General features: G+C 31.4%; 2 protein-coding genes and 1 non-coding gene across 3 annotated transcripts; 1 reads left to right on the top strand and 2 right to left on the bottom strand.

Annotated features, from left to right (window-relative positions):
• Positions 1–347: 347 nt before the first annotated feature.
• On the top strand, positions 348–429 carry TRNAS-GCU. Its single transcript has one exon. It is a non-coding gene; the product is annotated as a tRNA-Ser (tRNA).
• Positions 430–1,229: 800 nt separating this feature from the next.
• LOC110705672 (transcription factor MYB83-like) lies at positions 1,230–4,371 on the bottom strand. Its single transcript, XM_021883575.1, has 2 exons — positions 3,979–4,371; positions 1,230–2,805 (listed from the first exon to the last, which is right to left on the bottom strand). The coding sequence occupies exons 1-2, from the start codon at positions 4,320–4,322 to the stop codon at positions 1,905–1,907; spliced, it is 1,245 nt and encodes a 414-aa protein (XP_021739267.1). The 5' UTR covers positions 4,323–4,371; the 3' UTR covers positions 1,230–1,904.
• Positions 4,372–10,283: 5,912 nt separating this feature from the next.
• LOC110705671 (ATP synthase subunit O, mitochondrial-like) lies at positions 10,284–13,611 on the bottom strand. Its single transcript, XM_021883573.1, has 6 exons — positions 13,368–13,611; positions 13,170–13,214; positions 11,951–12,194; positions 11,087–11,199; positions 10,885–10,971; positions 10,284–10,705 (listed from the first exon to the last, which is right to left on the bottom strand). The coding sequence occupies exons 1-6, from the start codon at positions 13,494–13,496 to the stop codon at positions 10,586–10,588; spliced, it is 738 nt and encodes a 245-aa protein (XP_021739265.1). The 5' UTR covers positions 13,497–13,611; the 3' UTR covers positions 10,284–10,585.
• Between the last annotated feature and the right edge of the window lie 2,055 nt (positions 13,612–15,666).

Genomic DNA, 15,666 nt, shown 5'->3' with positions numbered 1-15,666 from the left:
AAAGGCATATTAGATTCATCTCAATATACTTGTATATACTTTTGCAATACTAAAATTTTCTCACAATTTGATTAAATGATACTTTAATAAAAACTCAATTACATTTGCGTATAGAGACATACATAAAACTCTAATTGCTACGATTAGTACGTAAAAAGAATGGATGTACACCTTTTTCACATTTAGTATTATCCACGTGGCAGGTAGCCAATACAACGCACGAATAGTGTTATTTTATTCCACCCAATAGGCCAATATCCACGTACTGACGTACCAAGTGTCTTTATAATGCTTAACAATATTCCGTAATATTTAAATAGTTAAATAAATGAAATTGATTACTAACTGTCGCTTTGGCCGAGTGGTTAAGGCGTGTGCCTGCTAAGTACATGGGGTTTCCCCGCGAGAGTTCGAATCTCTCAGGCGACGTATTGTTTTTTTTTTTCCCTCTGCTGCTTCTGTAATGTTTAATTGGGTTGAAATTTAAATCAATTGGGCCATTTAGTCCCATTTACTGATCACTGTAATTTTGATAGTCTGTGTAATAAGCTAATCTAAGGATTTTGTACTAGGGGTTTGTTCTCTTCGTCTTATTTTAAGTTCAGTTCAGTAAATCAGAAAAGACCCAAGTCGTTTGGTTCATTGGGGAAGTGAATATTCCCATGAAATTTTAATTTTTAGCAATTAAATTGTTTGGTTGATAATCGAGGAATTGAAGTAAATTTTCATAGAAATTTTAACTTAATAAGGAAGAGTTAGGTAAGTAAATTCACATGTTTTAAGAAATTAGTCAAATTCCCAAGAATTGTCATTGTCTTTATTTTCACTATATTGTGTCAACCAACCAAGAAGTCCAAATGAAAACATTGAAATTTTTTTGCCTACATAAATTCAAGGCAATTAGATCAAAATACCAAACAATACATTTACAATTCTACTAGTTTCGGTCTATCAGAGTTGATTTGCTAATCCACAAAACCTTTTAACTAAGCACTACAAAAAAAATCCACAAAAGGTTTGGAATTTTTTGTTGTTAGTTTTCAAAATCTTGAAAATTAAGAAAATTTTAATTTGACTAACATTTTTATTCATTTTATCAAAAAAAAAAATTACAAAAAAAAAATATATATTAAGTATAAATTATTTCCAATTGTTAGAGATTGTATGAATTATTTGAAGAGTTGTATTTCCGATCAAATCATGTACTTTTTTTTTTTTTTGAGGGCAAAATCATGTACTTATAGCTAGGGGCATAAAACAAAACTATTTATGGAGAGGTAACAATACAAATTTTTTTTTTATTTATTTTTAGAAGTGCTAAAAAAAGAAATATGATGACTAGCTTAATTTGAGAGAGATATTTTATACTATGTATGTCTAATTAGCATTTCAATATGGAAAAAGAAAAACAAATGTGTATACAATTTTTTTAATGGCTTAATTATTCTGTCTTTTTTGTTTTGTACAGTAACAATTTAACATTATACAAAGGTGCAAGTATTCTACAGTATATCCTACCTAAACTTATTCTCTTCTCCACAAGTGTATAACAACAATTCACTATTCACACTTACTCCTTTCCTATCTATTTCCTTATTGCATTATCGTTTATTCTAAGCAAAATCTTCAAGTAGAGGACAAAAATAACGGAACTTAATAAACAAATGATCGATAATAGTATCGGATGAAGATGAGGATGAGGATGAGGATGAGGATGATTAAGATGGAGTCGAAGGGTATGTAACGTAGCTAGGTAGGTGTAATCCGGCAAAATTTTGTGTGTAAAATTATGGCCGTATGTATAAAAATGGAAGTAACGAACTAGACACGTATGTACCTAAATACTAGATAATTCGGATTGGTCGCTAGAGACAAAAGGTAGGTCTGTCCAAGCTAAGGAGGGATTAAACTTGAAATTCAAGGAAAGGAAAGGAAACATCTCCCAACAAACTCTCCAAACTATCCCATTCTCCCATTTTTAAGTTTCCTTCTTTTCCGTTATTATTATCATTATCATTACTATTACCATTATTCCCATAATTATTACCATTATAATTGCCTCCGTCTTGATCGATTTTGACCATATCACCCCAACTCTCAATGTCACTTATAACGATTTCGTTGCAGATTTTATTCCTATGGAACAACATTTCACTCGTGTTGGTTGTTGTTGTGTTCGCGATAATATTACTACTATGGTTGTTGCTATAATTCATTCCTGCTTGTGTACCAAAGTGTTGAAGATCATGGAATACTTGGATTTGGTCGTCACACCCCACAAAATTACCAAAATGACCTTGGTGATCAACCATTTCTTGTTGTTGTCCTAGGCATGCAAAATTGGACATGCTAACACTTATCTCATAACCGTTACTCTCAAGAAGAGGAGGCAGAGAGTTGTCAAATTGGTTGGTCGCCACGCTAGTTATGGAGCTCGCGGCCGTGTGCATCGAAGGAGATGAAGGAGAGGTTGATATTATAGATGAATCTATGCCGCACAAGTTGTTATAAGCAGCAGCAGATGTCATGAAACCTTGATGATGATGATGACTTGTTGCATGATCGTTCATAGATGATGGAAACATTACTTCTTGACCTATTACATAGTTGTTGTGGTGATGAATAGGGTTCATTATATCGGTGGTGTCGCTTAGCAAGCTGCTTGGATCATCCATTGATGATACATTGTTATTGTTGTTGTTACAATTGTTGTTTTGTTTCAATCTTTTCTTAATGGTGGAGTTCCAAAAATTCTTGATTTCGTTGTCGGTTCGCCCTGGAAGACGGGCTGCAATTTGAGACCACCTGCACAATTGTATGCGTAAGTGTAATTAGTTCAACGGACCAAAAAATCGTGAGGGTTAAGGTTCGGTCAGATCCTTCTCCTTACCGTAATTTTTATAAAAAAAAATGAAATGATTGTGAGAATGACCCAAATAACGACCTACCTTAGCTTACGTCCAGGATCTTAAATACGCTTTTCAAGGGAGATGATAATGCAAACTATACCATGCTTACTTGCACAATATATAATAGCACCAATAAACTAATATACTTATTGTATGAAAAACTTACCTAAATTTTACTTAAGAGTTTACCTAAATGATGCCAAATACGGAGTAATATAATCCAAACACTTTTATTAAAGGAAAGTGCAGGGAAACAAAACTAAGCTAAAAGCCTAAACATGCATTGTACGTGTACAATATTAAAAAAAAAAACTTGAAACATCACATTTCTTTTTCTTTGGATGTTATTCATCAAAATATGTATACAAAGTGTTTAATACTTTGTGTCTCCGTGATAAGAGAAAACTCAACTTATCATTAAATTTTATAAAAATGAAGTTATGAAGGCGCTCTTTTTTTCTATACCTAATGACAGAAAACAAATAAATGCTACGAAGTACATATTAACCAAGCATGTCCTAGGAAAATGGTGATTATAAGTATTATATGAAACTTGTAATTAATCCCTTAAATTAAATAATGTACGTAGCATCAGATAATGGCTATTTTGCATAACTGATGGGAAAAAAAACTAATTTTTCTATATATAATTACATCTGACGTTAGTTATATACTTATATCTAAACCCTTATAATTAATTAAGAGAATAAATGACAATTCAAGAGAAGATAAAAGCACTATGAATGTATACTAATATACTATACATTCAACAAAAAAATGATATAATCATATACTCCGTATTAATTAAGTAATAAGTAATTCAAGTATGTGTATGTATACTATCAATTGGCTAGCAAAATAAGATAATATATATAGTAGGTGCACAGCATCATAACGATTAAATTGTTTGGTATGCCTAGTTTTTAATGGTGTTATTAACTTTTTTGTAAATTTTCTGGGTTCAGACCTTGGACTTGGATTAATTTCATATAATATTTAAGAAAATTAAGCATTGAAAGAATTGAAAAGCAGACAATCTAAAATACATATATAACAGTAGAAAACCTACCTGTTACCAAGGACGGAATGAAGGTGGAGAATAAGGTGTTCCTCTTGAGGAGAGAAAGCGCCTCGCTTAAGGTCAGGGCGGAGGTAATTAATCCATCGAAGGCGGCAGCTCTTACCGCACCTTTGGAGGCCGGCATTCCTCGCAATGTCACTCCAACACCCTTGCCCATTCCTCAACATGTAATTCATAAGTTTATCATCTTCGTCGGGTGACCATAATCCTTTCCTCAATTTCACTACATGATTGTTATTGTTCTTACTACTAATAGTACTAGTATTATTATTATTGTTGCACTTGCTACTTTTCTCTTTGTGATCCTTAACCATTGTATTAGGTCCTCTCATTATATGTATGTATCAAAATCGAAATGAACCCTAACTAGTCTAATTTTAAGATGGATAGTAATAATAATAATAATAATAATAATAATAATAATAATAATAATAATAATAATAATAATAATAATAATAATAATAATAATAATAATAATAATAATAATAATAATAATAATAATAATAATAATAATAATAATAATAATAATAATAATAATAATAATAATAATAATAATAATAATAATAATAATAATAATAATAATAATAATAATAATAATAATAATAATAATAATAGCAAGTACTATTATTATTATTATGCAATCTTTCTCTTTTGATGATCTCTACAACTCTTGATGAAAATGATGATGATCAATTATAAGAAGCCTACTATATATGTGGGTAGGAGTTGTACTACTATATGATTATTATCATAAAGTATACTATATGTAACACATCAAAAATAAAATAAAAATAATAATAAAAACAAAAGAAAATGAAAGTGAGAATAAAAAAAAATGACTAGCTAGTTGTAGCTAATTAAAGAGTTAATAAGTAAAGGTATATATATATGAGTAAGTTAGGAAGCTAGAAATAATAGGTAAATAAGGAAGGGAAGTGAGAGATGAAGGAGGGATTGGATGAGGAGGCTTCATAAGGAGGTAATGATAATGATGAAAGTGACGGTTGTAAGCTTGCTTAGAATGTGAAATTAAACATGCCGACTATTATTAAATTATTTTAAATATAATCTTATATATTAATAAAGTGTCTTTAAATTAGTTGGCTTTCTTTAACTTGACATGTTCACTCTAAACAGATTGGAGGGAAACTCTCCCTTCCTAATTATTTTGCTTCCCCTTTTCTTATCTTTCTATTCTCCTCTCTTTGTCTCTTAGTGTAGTTTTTTTATTTATTATTTAATTATTTATTTATTTCTAGTTTGTTTCCTTGTTTTATTTAATTGATGAATGAAAATTTACTCATACAAGCTTAAAAGGCTTCCTAAGAGCCGCTTTTATCTTAATTTTTTTATAAAGTCAAAGAAGACATATAGTAGTACTTTCATTTTTTGATTATTATCATTCACAATAAATAAAAGTTAAAGTGATATCAAATTCATTACACATTTGCACAAGTATATCCTATGACTTTTAAACCTCAAATTAAACCAAAGAACAAAATTGACAAAGATGCCTCAAAACAAAATAAAGAACTAAACCTTTATGAAATCACTCTATATTTAAAACTATATATATATTCCACCATGAATATATGTTAGAGATATGATATATCAGAAAATATATTATTGTGATATATTTTTCCATATAGAACTTATGATATTATATTTAGGATAGTAATATATCTTTTGATTATTTATATTGTGTAGGTTATCTTTTGTAGGCTATAAATATTAGCCAAGATCATCAATAATATATTTTTCGATATATCATATCTCTAACAATATATCTATAGAGGCAATATTTTTAACATTACTTTACACAAAAATGGTAACAAGACTACTTAATTAATTGCACAAAATATTAGTAGAGTGTGTGTTACAAGCTAGTTTATTCCTAACCGATTAAAGTTTTAAAATAGGTTTCATGAATGCATTTGACATTAAACAATCACATACAAAATATTGGAAACAACAATTTCATCAAATTAAACCTACAACAAAACAAAGATTTTTAAGTTAATCGACCATGATATTATTGTATTGTATTAGGTTTGTACGGTGTAAGCCCTTCCAAAAGTTTGCATGCAATTTATGACTTGAAATCTTCATGTGTATCAATATCTATTATTCAATTAACATCTAATAAAACCAAAACAATAATATATATATAGCTAGAGAAAATATAAAATGCCTAATAGTTTTAAGAAAATAAGTCTTAGAAAAAAAGAAAAAGTGATGGCGATGGTTGGTCTTCTTGTCTTTGACTCCATATAATGTCGCTATCAAAGCCCCATGGGAGGAGGTTTTTTAAACTTCACTCACAAGGTAATCATCATGGCTTTATGACGATCTTACATTCTTCTTCTTTCTACCTTGTTTTTTTTTTCTTTTTTAAATTTATTTTGCTTCCATTTCACATAATATAGCCTACACACTATTCTATAGGGGGTTGGCCAAGTTGAGTTGGGCTGGGCTCGACCCCCTTTCCTTCCTTCTAGCACATACTTCCTTTGTTCTCTTTTAATCGCAACATTTTTTTTTTTTTCAGGAAGCTATATATTAGTAGCAATACTACTTCATTTACCTTGACCAACAATGCTCTTTAATATTCCACATATGGCCTCATTACATGGGAGGAGTCATTTTTTTATCTCTTTTTCTATCTCTCTTATATCTTAAATCATTGCACATCTCCTCCACCTTGCAATTAAAAATGAAAGAAAGAACTCAACATACAACTATACATGTACTACTGTACTAGCATTACAATTTTTATATTATTATTAGTAATAAAGGTGTTTAGAGTTGTACTTGGTCACACGTGAATTCTAAGTATAAACTCACTTTAATTTCATGACCTCTATACACATTGCATTCTTAGAGAGAAAAGAGTAGTACTGAAAGTACTGCTTGTAAAATACTTCCCCCTTTTCTTAAGCGTTTAACGTGTCAATATGTAATTGTCCATTTCGTTTAATTTCTATAATTTTTAAATAACCATTTATATTATGATTTGAATGGCGACAAACGTATATGGCTGTCAAACAAAGACATTTTTGATTGATTGTTACATCTCCTTTAACAACTACGATACATTTCTAGGCTCAATCTGCTACCTTATAATCAGGCCATGCACTTATTTAACTCTTTTTTTTTTTCTTCTAATTTGGCCCTCATTTTATTATTTATGTGCTGTATAAGAAACGTTACCGCCTAGACATGCACTTATATTATATACATCCTCCGTTTTTTTATTATTGCAACATAGGGGTTGGGTGCAAATATTTTGGTAGTGGAAAAAAGTAAGAGAGAGAAAGGTAAAAATACAAAATTGTAAGGGTATGTTGGGTATTTGTAGTGAACACAAAGTAAGTGTGAAAAAGCAAGGGTATGTTGGGTATTTGTAGTGTGAACACAAATAATTTTTTTCCTAAAGAGAAAATGGTGCAATATTTGTGAAACTTCTTAAAAAGGCAAGTGGTGCAATAATAAAAGAACGAATGAAGTATATAATTGTATACGGAGTATGTATTCAATTTAAATACTGTATAAAGTGTTGATCGAATATACAAACAAAGTAACACAATTCCACATTATTACTCCCTCCGTTTTTAAAATTTTTGCTCCACTTTTCATTTCCGGCCGTTTTAATATATTTACTCTATTTTCTTATTTGAAATTTTTTTACAATATTTAATTCATTTTCCTCACCTAATGGACCCAATATAAATCATATTTTATTAATTTGATATTCTCTCTCCTCCAATTCTCTCTACTATTTTATTTTTTTTACGATTTTTTATTCTTTCACCTACCCCACTACCTCTATATTTTATTACTTTCTCTAATTTCTCCTAAAGCTTTGTGCATTGAGAAATGGAGCAAGTATTTAAAAACGGATGGAGTACATACCAAAGTTTCGAGTGATATTTTGATCCCTATTTTCTTTAATCATTCTAATGAATAAGATTTCAAAACAATAAGTTTAGAGAAGTTTGAAAAAAAAAAATGAAAATTTTTAACATACACCCAGGTGCAAGATGCACTAAGATTATTTTTTTACTCATCTAATGATTAAGGATCTGTTCACATTTACTGAACTGATTGGAGCTTAATTGAGTTGAGCAGAAATGAATATTTTATGAAAGAAGGAAATTATGAGCTGAATTAAACTGAACTGATTGGAGCTAAATTAAACTGAAATTAAGCCGAAAGGAATAGGCCCTAAATGAGCAATAATCATCCTTTAATTCTATTATGAAAAAAGCAAAAACATATATTGGGTGCACAGTATACCCAAGTGTATATAACAATCTTTGGGGGAAATAAAAAAGTCTATTGCTCAAACAAAAAACTTTTGATTTTCTATGAAGATTTATAAATTGAATTAAAATAGATACTATATATAGAGTATTGAAGTAACTGAATATTAGGCTCTAAGCATCTTTGCTAATGCCTAATGTACGTAGTCAAAATTATGGTGAGTAAGCAAAAGGATAAGAACTAAAGAAACAATAGATTTGGGGATAGTATCCAACTAAGGCAGCAGTTGTATATAGGGGAAGCTAATAGCAACATACAGTACTAGACATTTGGAGAAACTCCAAAGCTACTCTAATCCACGTTTCAAGGAACAGCTGTTTTGACAGCAATACCTTTTCTTTGAACTTCATTAGCTTGCCAACTAACATCCTTCTTAAACTAGTTTCTGGCTCGAGCAATTTATAGGATTGTTACCTATTGTTACCTTATTTTAAATGTCATATTTACATACGTTGAATAAGAGAATCCGTTTCTCTTATACTCGTATTAGTTTCTAAATCTTGAGATTATGTAATTATAAAGTTGTTTTTATGGTTATTTGTATACTCATATGAGGAATTATATTCAGTGTTTTGTATATCATGATTCAAAGATGTTTAATACTATGTATAGGTTAATGTTTGAAATCACAAGGTTTTTTTAAAAACAAAATACAGCTTGTCTTGCAATAATCATTGTCCTTTTTAATTAGACCAAACAATTAAGCTGGAGATGTTTTATTAGACCAAGTATTTAGAAATTACTAAGTGTTGTAATAAATAGCAAAATGCAAATGGAAAAAAAAATAGGGTAAAACATAAAGCATATCGAAGTAATAGATTAATAGGTAGCTAAGATAATTGAAACTTGTACTCCGTAATACAAAGCTAAGGCATGTTCTGATTGACTGAATTGAGTTGAACCGAACTGAATTTATTGAAGTTGAACTGAAGTGAACTGAATATTTTATGAGATAAGGAAATTAAGAACTGAACTGAACTTATTAAAACTGAATTGAACTTAAAGTAACTTGAAGAGAACAGATCCTTATATTACGTATATGTTTAAATGTTTTGTTGGTTCAAGTCCGATTCCCATCAAATTAACTATGTTGTCAGCTGTTGATGTAGCATATTTCTTGACTTCTAGTGACAAAGATTTCATGTGAATATACCTGCATAGAAAATCTTTTAAGATATACTCCCTCCGTCCCAATTTACTTGCAACATTTTGACTCACATGTTTGACCGTTGATATCTTTTATTATAAATTTATATAAGTTATAAAAAGTTTATATTAAGAAACTATACATTAAAATAGACCCAACAACATCTTACATGATTACATTGACTTTCATATAATAGTTAAAAAAGATGGTCAAAGGGAGATGTGTGAATAGTGCAAAAAGTCAAACCGTTGCAAGTAATTTGGGACGGAGGGAGTACTTCTAAAAATTAAAAAGCAGAAATAGTTGGTAACTGTGGTCACTTCTCCAGACTCCAATTCTCCCCTAAAGTACACAATATATCAGCTATATATTGTCGCATTTTTAGTCTAACTTCAAATTAAAATGATTAGTTATTTAGTATTATTAAAGTTCGTACCTTTAAGAATCACATCAAAATTGAAAATTAATGGTTCTATGCCCTTACCAAAGAGTTTCCACCTTCACCTGAAACAGCACATACGTACTACAGAAAATTGCTACTCCGAATTTGATGCGAAGATGATTACTCATTGTTTGTGAGCAAGGCTACTCCGTATATAATTGTGTCAAAACTTCATTTATACCCTGAGCACTTTTGTTATGTTACACCGTCTGCTAATAACCTTCCTGGTCCCTGCGCATCTACAAAGCATTGTGCATAGTAATGGATAAATCACTTGCACTGTCCATCATAGTTAAACTAGGAACTCTCCTATCAATACCTAGGCGAATTCAGTTATAGACAGCTCAATCATATTTCTAAGCACAGCATCACAAAACTTCATTTCAAGAGAAATGACTCAGTGATTAGTAACATATAATAATTGCAACATAATAGAACAAAATTACAAGAATATAGTTTAACAAGTCAATTTACTTTGGCTGGGTGAAAATGCCAACCACAAGATCTTTGATTTTTATTTTGTGCATCAGATCATGTCAACTGAAAAATAAAAAAAAGTTGGCCTCAACAATTTTGAGTCAAAAGAGACAAAGTCAAGACTTTTCATCTTATGCAGCACCATTGCCATTATCACAAAGGGGAATCTAAAAGTCGCTCTGCAAGAATAAGACTTCAAGGGGCACTTAAAGATTGACTGGTTCTCGCAAAAACCTCTCCATCTGTTTTGCCCTGGTCCTGATGGACATATCAAAAACTTTTTGCCCAAATTCAACCACTAGACCACCAAGAATGCTAGGGTCAATCTGTAACAACCATGGAAATTCAAAAATCAGATCGACAAGTATACTAACATATTTCAACAGACCACAGTAAATTAATACTCAACTACAATAAAGCAAACACAATGGCTCAATTTGGCAAATAGTCAAATACATAAAGAAAGACGAAAATAGACATGAAGAGGAACAGAATATAAACTTACCTTCTGTTCAAGCTGGACTTTCTTTCCCTGCCCAAGTAATTCCTGTAGAGTTTCCTTCAGTTCTTTCTCCTCAGCAGGAGGAAGGGGCTGGACAAAAAAAATCAAGACAAGGAACAAGAGAGCATTATCATAGATATACTATACAAGTTAGTGTTCTTGTACTTTAAAGTTAAAAGAGAAAACAAGGATAAAAGATACATACAATGACAGTTGTTACAATGGCTTTCAGCTCTCCCCTGTGTGCCATAGTCAATTCTGAGAATCTCTTTGCAATGGACTCTATGTGCTTTAGCCTTCCATACTCGGCCATAATAACTAATTGAAGTGAAGAGAAACATCAAGTTTAAAACAAAAAAATAACATGGTTGAATAAGGGATACGACAAAAAAGGATTTCAAAAAATTATTATCTCGCACAATAACATTTAAAAGTATCACATATGATACAGAATTCATATAAAAAGTATGCAATTATGATATGCCTGACGTAATTTCAGCAAGGATTATAAATCCCAACAGTCAAAAGGCTTAGAGCACATTTACATCAGACCTTGTATAGAGCCTGCTCCACAATGAATGATACTCATCTCATAACTGATAAGCAACCTCGCAAAAGTTACTTTTGCCTCCTATAGAGATGGAGACAGGGTAGCAACAACAGTGACATATGCCAACAATAAAATCCATCCGCCCAACCCAGACGAACAAGAAGTAACAAGTTTGGCTAAAGATTCAGTGGGTTTGTGACAAATTTTTGAACAAGCATCTCCACAACCAAAAGGAAACCAGCAAATAGTGTTGATATGTTAAGTAGATGTTCCCTCTGCCGTTCAGGTAGGCCAAACTTCTATTTAGGCTGTTGCAATCCACGTAGGACATACAAGACATTTTTACTCTAGATCTTATAGGTGATCCTCAATTTGATACGGCCTAATAATTAGAGATGAAGGCAGAATTTTATTCACATAATGACTTAGCCAAAGAGGAGAAGCATCATATATTACATGCACAAGAACAAAACAGAAAAATTTACAGCTAAAATCATACACTAAGTCAAAGAGACGTACCCAAAAAGTTCCTTGTAATATCTGAGAATTTTGCTTGAGCGCATATGTCACTCATAGCCTTAATTCTTACATCTGAAGATACAGAGATATCCTTTGTAAACTGAGAAAACCTTGGAGATTTCTTAGAAGCCTCAATAAGGTCAAAGAGCTCAGACTCAACCTTGTCCAAATCATTGGCTTTAGCAGCAGAAAGATATAAAGCAGATGCATAATTCCCAGAACCTCCAAACATAGCAAAAGGAACCTGATAACACCAAAAAAAACATTAAATATGAGAAGCATGGACTTAGATGTTTGTAAAAAATTATGCCTACATTTAGCAAGCAAAGCTTCTACAATAGCATCCATTCATTAGAACTCTCCTTCCACAAGGACATACTATACAAAATTTGGAAGGTTAGCTGATGTATAACTTAATGGCGGTTTCATTTAACACTTCCTAGAGGGTGTAACTACTGGGTCTTGGCGTCTTGCTATGCTGGAACTGATATTGGTCTTTTTTATTTCTATGCATGATCTAACGCTTGATTATTCCTAAAATCAACAAGTGAGCAAGGGTCGTTACTAATGATGAGTCCTTGGAAAATTGAGAGCTCGTGATTTGGGTTCCACCAAAAAAAAATGAACCCTTCAAGTAAAACCAACTTTTTTTAAGCAAAACAAAACATTCAGATGAACTTGTGTAATTTGGATGTACTAAAGAACTAAAAAGAAGAGAGTCAAAAGCAATGATTTGACAAACGACGAGAATGGCAAGGCTACTGAGATTCCAATAACACAAATACTATAAATTTATAAACAAATTTACTAGCTTTAATTCTTAAAATAAAACATATCATGTCCATAGAGACATCTACATTGATGATGCTGCGAATGGACAGTCAAATTACGGGCTTAAGTGATCCTATACCAATGGGTAACAAGTCGTCTTCTTAGAAGTGAGCAGAAGAGGTCTAAGCAAATAGTATGAGCAATTAAATTAACATGATTTCCCTGGTAATCTAGAAGCTCTCTCAAATTGAAGCTAAGATCATGAATTTATACCTAACAAAATCGAAGCATCTATAAATCACCCTTAATACCAAGGCTGGAATACCTAATCCCGATAATATTCAAACTAAAGCAGAACAACGAGAATATAATGGAATTATACTGCATATCAGCAGGACAAACATAACAAAACTAACAAAAAAAAAAAAGTTGAAGCTTAAATGGTTACCCTTATTTCTTCCTTCTTAGCGGGAGCTGATGTAGCATAGTTTCTCTGACATAGAAAAAATCAAAAAATAATTGGAATAAATCAAATCCCCAAATTAATCTACGACAAACGAAAAAAAAAATGAATTCAATTAAATTTCCATCCCCAAAATCAATAACCCCTAATTTAATCTGAGAACTTATAAATCTAAGAAAATACCTGATCGTTGACGACATTAGGGTTAAAAAGAGTCTTCTGAAAACTGGATCTTCCAGAAGAAAGCGATTCAGATGCAACAAATTTCTGAATCAGAGGAAGGCTTGATTTGATTCGCTGAGACATCGCCATTGTTCTTCTTCAATAAGATTGATGATTCAAAATGAGAGAGAGAAATGAAGAATTAAGGGTTTGCTTGCTTTTCTTCTTCTTCGTTGAAAGATGAACCCCGATTCTGCGATACACCTGATTACAGTTTTTTTTTTTTTTTTATCAGATCGGCCCTGTAATATTGGGCCTTTAATCAGCCCAATTTTTAAAATTAAGCCCAATTTTATTGGCCTGACGATTCATCTGGACCTTGAGATTCTAGAAACTGCTGACCACTCCATCTACACATTTCCAAATTTTGCTTCTCACTCTTTTCCAGCCCCAAAACCTCCACCCTCAGCGCGAAGTGTTTATTTCATAATTCCCTTGGTCTCACTCTACGTTCAGTCGTTCACAAATAAATTACCCCATAAGACTGTAAATCTGTAGTGATTGATAGCTTAGTGAAAAAAAAAAATTGACAAGAACTTAGCTGGGTACCAAAATACTGCATCTGTTTTATGTCAAATCGTTGCACATAACCTATAATGGAGGTAAAAGTTAAAAACGTAACGATCATGATTCATGATGTTATGAAGTACTTCATATAAATATTCAATTTGTACTCTGCATGGTAGTTTTCATATACTGTAACAAATTCGTTGATTATTCCCCTTAATTTATTATATTGTATAAACATTATATTTATAAAAAGTCACAACTAATAAAGTAATTGTCCTATTAAAGATGTTGGACTATGATTTAATATTAGGCCTTTTTTTAATAGAATAACTACTGTGTGACCCGAACACTAATCGGAATTTACTTTGAATATCAAAATATAATATTTGAGCTATAAAATCATAAACTGTATAATTATAAAAAATACTCCATAGTGAATAGTTATAACTAATGAAACTAAAAAACAAACACTCTTACAAAAAAAGCTCTCGAATTGATGTTATGTTATGTACTACTCCCTCCGTCCCAAAAAGAACGGCCTATTTGGGTTGATTACGCGGGTATTAAGGAAGTTAAGTAAAAAGAAGTAAAAGTATATTGGAAAGATAAATTTACATGGGGTTTGTAAAAAAAATAGAGAGAGAAAGTAATAAAATAACATGGAAAATCAAATTTTTATATGGGGAAGCTAATTTTGCACAAATATAGTTGATAATTGGAGTATATTCTAATTTTGCAAATGGGTCATTCTTTTTTAGACGGAGGGAGTATATATTAAAGTACTCCGTATTTAGTGTATTATGATTGAACATGAATCATAATTAAAAGATGGCAAAGACGATAAGATTATTAATTCATTTGTTATTGGTGTTTGTATTAGAAACACATTTTAATATATAATAAAGTATAGATAGCATGTCAAAAAGCCACGACTGACAAGGAGATTATGATGAAGTTGTGATTTTAAAAAGAAAAGAAAAAAGGACATGGAGTTGCAAGGTATAGGCACGTAGAGATTGAGGTTAGTAATATACTTTTAAGTTAGTATAGGCACGTAGTTCTTATTTTTAAGTTTTTTCCTGTTTTTTCTATTAGTGGTGTGTGTAGTGTTTGGGTTTCCTGTTTCCGCCTTTGTATGTTATTTGGGTTAGTTATTTTTTTCTTTTGTGTGGTGTGTTGGTGTGCTAAGGGGTGTGCAGATCGATGTACCGATCTTCTGGTGTAGGATTTGAGCCGGGTTTTTTGGCTATGGGGCTTTGGTTTGATTTTCTGTTGGTTTGGGCTAAAGGGTTATGCTTCCATGCCGATATCCATGTTTAAATCAGAGATTGTCTTATCAATGGTGAAGTGTACGACACCAATTTTGATTTCAGGTCGAGGAGTACAGGATTTTGAGCCAATGAAGGTTCACGTCAGAAACTACAACATATTGTCAGACCCCCTTGCAAGAGGCTGCATAGGACAACGTTATATGAGCCAAGGGTATTTTAGAAAGTCATTTTGCGCGTGCAATTGTAGTTTCCTTTATTTCGAACTTGTAATTGGTTCTTTTGTCTTTGTATTGTTCGATTACGATTTCTTATGTAAGTGCCGTATGGCTTATTATTAATGAATTTTAATCTCCCCTTTAAAAAAAAATAATAAAATAAAATAAAAAAATTAGCGGATCAAATTAATTGTCACGCGTTCATTAAGAGAGCGTAGCCCATTGTAACATTTTTAACTCCAAACTTTAGAATATACTCGTATT

The sequence above is a fragment of the Chenopodium quinoa genome, unplaced genomic scaffold (assembly GCF_001683475.1).
Source record: "Chenopodium quinoa cultivar QQ74 unplaced genomic scaffold, ASM168347v1, whole genome shotgun sequence".
Classification (NCBI taxonomy): domain Eukaryota; kingdom Viridiplantae; phylum Streptophyta; class Magnoliopsida; order Caryophyllales; family Amaranthaceae; genus Chenopodium; species Chenopodium quinoa.
Note: the sequence above shows the minus strand (reverse complement) of the source record. Positions and strands in the feature narration are given on the sequence as shown.

Bases quoted from the DNA above. Each gene is read 5' to 3' on its own strand.
- LOC110705672 (XM_021883575.1), bottom strand. From the start codon at position 4,322: ATGAGAGGACCTAATACAATGGTTAAGGATCACAAAGAGAAAAGTAGC. The intron at 2,806-3,978 runs GTAGGTTTTCTA...ACAATTGTGCAG, and splicing joins CATTCCGTCCTTGGTAACAG to GTGGTCTCAAATTGCAGCCC.
- LOC110705671 (XM_021883573.1), bottom strand. From the start codon at position 13,496: ATGGCGATGTCTCAGCGAATCAAATCAAGCCTTCCTCTGATTCAGAAA. The intron at 12,195-13,169 runs GTAACCATTTAA...TGGTGTTATCAG, and splicing joins CTAAGAAGGAAGAAATAAGG to GTTCCTTTTGCTATGTTTGG. The intron at 11,200-11,950 runs GTACGTCTCTTT...CACTTCAATTAG, and splicing joins TATTACAAGGAACTTTTTGG to TTATTATGGCCGAGTATGGA.